Here is a 9,943-nt window from a genome sequence, read left to right on the forward strand (position 1 = left end):
CTATATTAACAGCCGTAAACAACTGAACACTGTACGGTTCAGCGGGACAACATGGGGATTAAATACATTGCTCGCTGGCACATCAGCAGCAGTTGTTACTGTATATGAACAATTAAGCAGAGAAATGCTCAACACGCAGTAACACAGATCGTCGGACTGCTGTCCTTGCTGGTGGTGACTTGCTGGTCATATGGCATGCATCCACAGGACTACCTGCAGGACCTCTTTACACAGATCCCCCAGTGTTTTCTATGTAAACAACATGAATGTACATAGAGGAAACGTAGCTCTGAGGTGAAATTTGAGACAGACTTAGGTGACAAAGCAGAAAGCTCCTATCAAACAACTGAACAATAAACACTGGAGTAAAACATAAAAACATAATACTGCCTCATTTTTCTTCTTTGATAGTATTTTCTGGTTAAGATCAATTAAAATCAAGTCCACAGGGGGGGTTGCGTTTTACATGGCAGCCAACATGCCTACAACAGGCCCCCAATGTTAACCTTGAGAATTCCTGGAGATTCCTTTGATTTTTGCTATTGATGTTAGCTACTGTGTCGGCTACAGGCAAATAAAATTATGAATGAATGTTTGTAAATGTCTCCATCCTACTGATGCATATTTATCACCACCATGTTCTGGTTTGATAACCAGTTCAAAGGAGGCTCTAACAGCATAGGTCATAGGTCCTCAAACTATAGATCATTAAAAACATAACAATATTAGAGTTTTGGTACAGATCCCAGAACAAACATTTCCCAATACACTTCTCTAAGAAATATTAAGACATTTTTTTCAGTTATTAGTAAAAGAAAGTTCTCAGTCTAAAATTGATGAAATTTTAATTTAATTCTGAAGCTATTAGATCAACAAATAAGACACCTGACAGTTTTTCGATACTTTCAAAATATAGACACATACTGCTGATTATTCTGTTAATGTCTGACATATAAACAACTCATAACTAGTAGTTTGTCTGTAGGTTCTACCTACAGTTCTGATTTATCCTGCACTGCAGATAATTTTTTTATTTTTTTTTTTTAGAATTTACGTCACATATTCAAATAATTGTATGATTTTAAATATGTTTAATTTTACGATTATAAAAAGACAAAACTCTTTTTTTTAAGTTCCTTACTAACTGACGTGCTTACATGCTACAGTACTCTTTCTTTGTAGCTGCTGCAGTGAGACAGAGCAGAGAGAAAGGAGCGGCTGAAATTATCATCTGATCTCAGATCTGTAATGTCTGGTGGGCAACATTCTGGATCACACCTACGCCTCCAGCTAAAAACTTTACACAGCAGAGAAGCGGCTTCAGAAAACACATCTGCAAACTGTTTTAGAGAGCATCTGATCGCTGACACCACACAGCTCACAATTACTTTTCTATTTCATCGCTGTAAAAGATACATGTTCTTTTGATATAAGCTTTCCAAGTGATAACAGTTCACTGGAGGTTCTCACACAGAGCCTGGCTTATTGTTACATTCAAGGCTACATATGAGTAAGGGTGTGAATAGATGAAGCAGATGGATAAATTCTAATAATCAGGGGCATTTTTCTTGACTTGAGGAAGGCATCATACTTTCACCCCAGCCAGATAATAAACATGGTACAGCCCAGCGTTGGAGATAAAGCTCTTCTTTCACTGAAGAAGGAAATGACTGTGTAAACAGCAATGTAGCATAACTCTTCCAAGAATAAAAAAAAACACTATGATACATGTGATGGAGAGACAAGAATTATTTTGGAAATGCCAAACTCATTTATGGTGAACACTAGGGATGTAAACGGTTAATCGACTATCGATTAATTGTCGATAAGAATTTAATCGATTAATTAAATTAATTGTCGGTAATTTAACATTGTAATCCAAGGCCGTTTTCCACAGGACGTACTTGAACTTTACACGAGATTCTCGCGGGTGGCGAGACCCGACACAAACATGAGGCGGTCAAAACGGAGTGGAGTGTGGGAGCATTTCAAATTAATTAATGATGATAAAGACGCCCAATGTAAACTCTGCAGTACTACGTTTAAGTTCAACAGCTCTACGAGTTCGCTAAGATACCACCTTCATAACTTGCATGCAGCCGTGTTGCAGGGAGGAAGTCCATCGCCATCACAACCTACAATCGCTGATGTGGTGGCAAGGCGGGTATGTGACCACAGGAAAGCGGAGGGCATTACTCAGAGGATTTGCGTGCATACCGGGCACGTCGGTCCCATCTGAACGCGTATTCTCAGCAGCTGGTCTCACTGTAAACAGGCTGCGCACACGACTTACTCCTGACCATGTTAATATGCTTATTTTCTTGAACAAAAATACAGGGGTCTAGGTCAGGAGCCTATTCAAAACACATTGAGACAGGAATGTTTTTGTTTCAGGAGAGGTAGTCTATATCTTCATTTGACTGTTCTAAGGGACGCCCTCTAATTTTACTGTCACCTTCCTCAGGGATGATTTAAGTTGTGTTCAGTTCTAATTTGAAGTTTCCAGGGCTAGTAATCTTACTGTTACCTTTCTCAGACCAATGGGGATTATAAATCCTGCTGCTAATGTTTCAAGTTTTTCATATAAGTAGTTTACCAGATTATTATATATAGGCTTAATATTGTGTAGGCTAAGCCTACCCATATTGTTTAGATTTCTATTTAAAATTTATTTTATGTTGCTTAATGTTTCACGTGCAACAGCTTGAGCCAGTGCACAACTGTTTTTTATGTATTTTAATTTTCTGTGCATAATTTTATTTTGTTAAACTACATAAATGCCATTGTCTGTACCGTATCCCAACTGGTACAATAAAACATCAGTTGAGCAATATAACATGCATTTTTATTCAGTATATTTTGCTTTCTATGTTAAAGACACTATTGATACCATGAGAAATTTACATTCTCAGGAAAAAAGCCGCTTATCAGTTAATCGTTAATCGATCGATAAGGTCAATCAACTAACGATTAATGAATTAATCGATAATTTGCATCCCTAGTGAACACATATGATAACCAAAACACAGAAGAAGTATGCAGAATGAGGAAGTACACATACAAAAGGTAGGAAAAAAATATGTGCGTAAAACCATTTCTGTCACAGTAAATCTACTCCTATTAGTTGCTATTATTCCTATTGCCTATATTATTAGACTTTAATAATATAGGTGAGCATATTAAAAGTATGCTCATATATATATAAAGTAAAGGCACAATACATATAATCAAACTAGAATCAACCACAAAAATATACAATAATCCAGTTGTGCCTCATGTTGTACTAATGTCTTTATGGTACGTTTAGCTATTGCTGATTCAGAGTGGTCTTTCTTCCCAGGATAGTCATTAGTTTCTCATTAGCTTGGAGCAAAAGGGATGACCTGCTAGTCTCTTGAGCTTCCCCAGATGGGTGGGAGTGTCTTTACAGATCGCAAACTCCCTTTTCTATGAACATTCCTATGGTGTGCTGCATGGGACTTTTCCAGATTCAAGTAAATTACCTCAGCAAAGGAGCTGTGATTTATCCATGTATTTAAACAGGACTAAAAAACATAAGACACAAGCCTCACTAGTGGACCTCACCGCTGCAGTGTTCATCATGTCCCACACTACAAAATTGTTGGGTGGCACAAACAATATACTGATTAGACATTTAACTTTATCTAATTAGCATCTAACTTGAGGTACTAGAGAAGAGGCCATAGGGTCATTATAATTAAAGGGGTTTATTTCCTTGGAGGCATGAATGTGCTCAGCAAATTTCACACAAGGCTGCCCATTACATTATAAGATAACTTATGGGAGAAGTTAGCCTTTTTTGCCTGAGGGTGACACAAGTGAAAAAAAAAACTAACAGTGTTATGGTTCATCTTCTAGGTAGCAAGCATGAGCTCTGGTGCCATAATAAGCCAGTTTTCACACACCTGACCATAGAGTTCAAGTTATGTATGACCTGAACACCACAAACCATATTGCATCAGTGTTACACAGACATAAACCACAAGGCCTAATGAATTCATACCTTGAGATCACACAAAACCATATTTCTAAATATAGTTATGATTGGCCATATCTGCTAAGAGTTTGATACCCACTAAAGTCTGAGTAGTATGTACACTTACATGGTGACATGAAAAAGAGGAAGGTGCACTCAAAAGAAGAAGGGCTACAGCAGAGAATACAAAATGCCCAAATGCTCTGAAATATTCTCTTGAAATGTTTTCTTATTAGAGCAGAGTTACAGCCCTTTCAAGACAACACAGGGACGCTGGATGGACCTGCATTTGCGGTCGATTTTAACGGGTCAGTCCATGTTATCCGACCCGTCTCGTGACCCAGTGTTTTGGAATGAGAAGAAGAACAAATGTCTCTTTAATAGCAATTGTGCAAATATTAAGTTACTTTAGAAATCATCAAACAATTTCTACAACTCCTCTGAACAAGTTGGCAATGAGTTCCAGTTCTATTACACATCTCGAATTCTGCTCTTCTCAATCTATACACAGTATAAGCTGGAACATTTATTATTAATAAGGAGACAGAAGAAAGACATCCTATAAAAGTACAGTCCCAGCGCAGGTGGAACTTGGCATTAATATCTCACACAGGGTTTGTGTGGGAAAGTGATATTTGTGTATAAGGACTGTGACCAGTGTAGCAGCACAAGAGTCAAATGCGGGGTTAGATGGTGGTGGGAAAGAGACAATAAGCCACAGTAACACTGACTCTGTAGGACTGTGCTCAATGCACGTAAGCTGTTGTTATAAATATCATTGTTCAGTTATTATTGGAGCACACTTACATGAAACATAATAATCTGAGTGGAGCACTGGCACCTTATAGCAAACAGAATCTTGAAAAGAAATCAGTATGACAGCCACTGATTATCTGATGAATAAGAGTATGTTGCTTTTCAGCTGTGACATACACACTCTGTACTGTTTATAGACGCATGTAGGACACAAGTAGTGTTCTTCAGTGTTTGTGCATGAAGATATTGTCAACTGGATGGATGATTCACAAGCAAAGCAACTATGAAACCATTCACAAAAACAGTAGGTCTACAGGAATCGTTTGCTATTGCAATTTTGTGTGATAATCACAGCACATAAATTCATGAGGTCCACTTTTTTTTTCTCGGTGACACAACGCTGAAAGGTTTTCTCCTGTATCTTAAAATATCATTAGTGGTTGTTTACATATTTCCATGTATATATTCTCATACTTTATGGTTATAAGTCCTGTTGTGAAAACCAATGAATCACTTATTTGCTCTCATTGCGGTTATGCTCTGTGAGAAAGCAACAGGTGATCCTCTGACAGAGCTAAATAAACAATGTGCTCTCATCACCTGGCCTCACAGGAACACACATACATAAACACGCACCTGCCACAGCTGTGAACCGTACGCTAAGAGAGAGCTCACTGTCACGTGGTTCAGTCTTCCGTTGCCGGTCAGAAAATAAATGGAATTGTTTGCACTCAGCGGTGTGGCATGTGACATATCACTGAGCCGGACAGAAAGTTACAGCCCGCATCCAAAGATGGGCTGAGAGTATGCCGTGTGTGGTGTTACATGTAACTAAGCCTCTAAACTAAAGTTTCAAATACAGAAGCACAAAGTGTTGCTGCAAACACTTTGTCTAACCACCTGTGGCTGTTTCTGAGAAATGCAGATGAAACAACACCCACCACACTGAGCTCCGACGCAACTATCATCACTACACCTTGCCTCGACATGCCCAAGGAGAGCTGCCCTTATAATCCCTGTTTATTCAATTGAATTACTACTTATGGCAACGTTCCACCTAAATGACCTCATATCTAAAGAATCAAAGCCATGTTAGAAAATATGTGTGATATGCGGAAAGGGAGTATGAGTATAAAGAGAGAAAGTGTGGTCACTTACATGTATGTGCCTTAGCGGTAAAATCCAGCTGAGGTCTACAAAAATCCTCAACTAATCTGTCTGGACTTGATCAGTCAGGATGTTTTGCTCTCGTGCATGAATCTCCACTGCCGAGTGCTGCCACCACACTAATATTAGCAAGCATGTGAGCAAGCAGCACCGTGCTTTTCAGCCAGCAATCGGACAACACAACATCTCTTTAATAGAGCTGTGTCATTCCAGCAGCTTCTTTGGTTACTCTGAGTAAATGAGGCATGTTTTTTATATGTCATTAATTCTAAAATAAAAACAAACCTAAAGAAACACACACACACACACACACACACACACACCACCCCACATGCAGTCTTCACATGGCCAACGTGAGTCATGTTTTTCCTTACTTGGGACGCTTCCTCCCTCACAGACGTCACATTAAACAACACACTGTGCTCTGCAACTTTTGTCAGATGACTCAATGTTATGTCATCCCAATGCTATTTCAGCTTGAGTCAACTGCTTTGGCATTAGGGTGGCCAGCAGCTCCGAGGGGACCTGCCACTCAGCTATTAGTAGCAATATCATCTTTTGTCCTCTGACATACCCTGCTTCAGCACAGTAGTCAGTTTTTTTTTTTTTTTTTGGCTTAGATTCTGCTCAGCACCCTCAAGATCAGAGCTGGATATCGAACCTCTGAACTTTTGAGAAATGAATAAAATGTACCCACAGAATCAAGTATGCAGAAAACTGTATTCAAAGTTGGAATCAAATGATTCATAGTATCGTTTACTTACTGAATTTTGTGGAGAGCATGGTTATATTCATCAAAGGATGGCATTTAAAAAATGTCTTGTTATCTGTACCAAAACTCAGATAGTGCATTAGCTCCAGTGTTGAACATATTCAAATGACACAACACTGAAATGTGCTTCTTACAACGCGCATTACTCACACACACACACACACACACGCACACACACTAATACGTGCACACAATCCTACACACAAAATCTATAAGCAGACTGCAAAACTACCTCAAGTCGTCTATTTTTACTGGCCTATTTATAATAGTAGCTACTTACCAACCTGACGACACAGTAATAAAATGATGATAAATTGTCTCAGCAGCAGCCTAGTACACAACAATAGACAGTTTTTCTGGTAGTGAGTTTGAACGTAAGCAAATATTGAATGTAAGCAAATACTGTTTGAGGGAAAAGTAGTAGTAAAATATGCTAAAAAGCAAATGCACCCACCCAAATCTATCCATTTACACTCGAGACACTGCTGTTTCATTTAGATGAGAACTTATAGGAGGTTTTGTCTAAATTGTAATAACTGTAATAAAAGTAAGACTGCAATAATTCTTGATGAAAATTATGTCAAGTACTTCATATTTTAGGCAAAACACATAACACAGAATCTAATGAATATACTGTCAAGATAATCACTAACACACAAGCATACACACACATACACAGACACGTAGTTCTAGTGATTCAGGAAGCAGGTCATGTTTTTCCATACAAAACTAGGAGGTCCTGAGAGCAGCAGTAGAGGGACTTCCTTTGCCGAAGGGCCAAATTCCACATGGTCCGTGACCATTAACCCACCCAGGCTGACTCAGAGCGCTAAGCCCCCCCACCAAAACTCACAACACTCAACTTAGTTCTAGGGAAAGCCTGGACTTCACAACCAGCTGTTAGGTCTTTTCCCCTGGCAGGCGACTTCTAGAAATTTCTGAAGAGGATGCAGGTTCTCCTCCCGCAGTCAACATCTCATTTTCTTTCACTATCACGACACCAGAGACGTCAGACGGCAGTGAGAGAAGCGTGAGAGGAAATTAACTGTGGGTCACACTGAATACAAAATTACATACAAAGTGGGCGTTCAAGTAAAATCCCAAATTCATACAGAAAAAAATGATGACACTCTTTACTGTTTAGTTCCCAAATTATATTTGCAGACAGCTTGATAATATCTTTCAAGAAACCGAGGAAGGTTGTGTCGAGCTCACCTAGCAGAAATAATGCGCTTTCTGTGATTCAAAAATGAGCTTTTGGTTGTCCGTTATTTTGGCAGGAGACTTCTAGAGACTCCTTAGTGAAAGCTGCAGCTTAGTTGCTAAATCTAAAGTGCTAAAAAAAAATGTTTCAGATAATTCTGGTTTTATCGGCAACAGCATGCTGTCATTTCACATGCTGTTACCATTAGCACATTGAATCCAGTGAAATGTTTTCTGTGGGTGTTTCATATTCAACTCTAAATGCTCCCCTACTTCAGGTCAGTAGGGTCAGTAGGCTATGGCAAAAATCTGTGCCACGGCTATCTGATCCCTTTTTAGCTGGTATGCAGTTAATGAGCTTTTTGAACCCTCATTAGACACAATTCCCCCCAACACACACACACACACACACATATGCTTTTCACCCCCACTCTGAAACATGCCAGCCCACTATTGTCTGACAGTGTGGAGACATGCAGCTGCCTGCAGTCTGGTCTCCTGGAAGCCAGAGCCAGCATCAGTAACACACTGACATGAGGGGGAAACTCACAAGGCAAAGGGCAAAGTGTGTCATCTCTTTCGTACATAGTGTGTGTGTGTGTGTGTGTGTGTGTGTGTGGGCTTTTCGGAAAGGAGCTCCTCTCCTAAGTGACTATTATGAAAGCCTGGAAGGTCAAAGCAAGGCAGGCTATGTCTGCAGTGTGCTGGAATGCAACCAGGGATAGAGGGAGGTAAACTGTTTACATGCCTTTTCTATGTGACACAGATGAGTTTTCAAGTAGGCTGCCATAAAACCCACAAATTACCTCTGAGGGGATGCGAGTAAACTTTCATTTCTGAGAATACGTCTATTATAACGTGCGCTTGTCTTCATTTACTGGAGGTGCTCTGAATTAGGTTAACCAGCAGCTTGCCTTGGTGAAAGTCTACATCTGAGCACAGAAGTTAATCATCTTTCAATGGACATTTTGTCCTGCTGCTGCTTATTTTACAGTCACTCAACCCTAACGGATTTTCTCTGTCTAGTTCACATATTTCTAATGAGATTTGGAACAGTTTGGTGACTGAATGTACTTTTCTCTTTTTTTCCCTTTCAAAGGGTATCAGTGCCACAGTGACATTCTTACAGGGACTGATGTGATTTTTGAGCAACTTTTCTCTGCACTGTTCTCTCTTTACTACTTTAATGACTTAAAGTTTTCTGGCTTGGTAGGCTTTTTACAGACTAAGTCTCTGAGTGGTAACAACTTAGCATGGACTCCTTTACTCTGCATACCAAGTTAATAAAACAGAACAACTCTGGGGCTAAGTAGACCCACTTTCCTTTCTCTTCGTTTGACTAGCGGCTGTAAACTGCAAAGTGGAAGCGGATCTGTCGAAAAATGATCGAGTTAAAGTGACAGCCGTCCTTCCCTCGTTGAATCCACAAAATAATCCTCCCCACCTCTCCCTAACATCTTCTCACAACCCCTCGGTAAATAGTTGTAGGCCTCGGCAAAGTAGTGGAGAAGAAAACAGACCCCGGTATCCGCTTACGGGGTTCCAGTATCTGGCCTCCCCCTCTCTCTCGCCGTGTTTTCGGATAAGCAGGGAAATCAAAGCGGTCGGCTGCGGGAAGGCTGAACGCTACTGACCTGAATAAACTGGATAGTCAGGGCTGATTTCCCGACACCGCCGCCTCCGACCACAACCAGCCGATACTTCTCCTGCACCGAGCCGTCCTTCCAGCCAGCCATCGAGGACACTTCGCTGCGCTCGCCGCCGCCGCCGCTGCCGAAACACCAGTGAGCAGCAAACACCCACTTTTTTCCTGTAAACTGAAGAGGCCCTGCAGTGGAGACGCCGGAGCGCAGAAAGGAGCCCGGATAGGTGCCAAAAATGACTCGTCGGTGTAGTCCGTTTTGTGCACGGATAGATAGACAGAGACACCGGAGCTACGGGCGCCTGTCCATACGCCTGACCGTGTTTCAGCCTCCTCGACAACACTGCGATGTTCAATATGTGGATCCGATAGTAGGAGTAATCAGCCAGGCCAGTACTAAAGTCTG

General features: G+C 40.6%; 1 protein-coding gene across 1 annotated transcript in view; it reads right to left on the reverse strand.

The window, feature by feature from the left end:
• Positions 1-9,943, reverse strand: part of rras2 (RAS related 2) — a 29,622-nt gene extending 19,679 nt beyond the window's left edge. The window contains exon 1 of the mRNA XM_041032174.1: positions 9,530-9,943. Within this exon, the coding sequence (XP_040888108.1) occupies positions 9,530-9,631 (102 nt within the window). The 5' untranslated portion in view covers positions 9,632-9,943. The remainder of the gene's footprint in view (positions 1-9,529) is intronic.

Source organism: Toxotes jaculatrix, chromosome 1, assembly GCF_017976425.1.
Source record: "Toxotes jaculatrix isolate fToxJac2 chromosome 1, fToxJac2.pri, whole genome shotgun sequence".
NCBI classification, from domain to species: Eukaryota; Metazoa; Chordata; class Actinopteri; family Toxotidae; genus Toxotes; species Toxotes jaculatrix.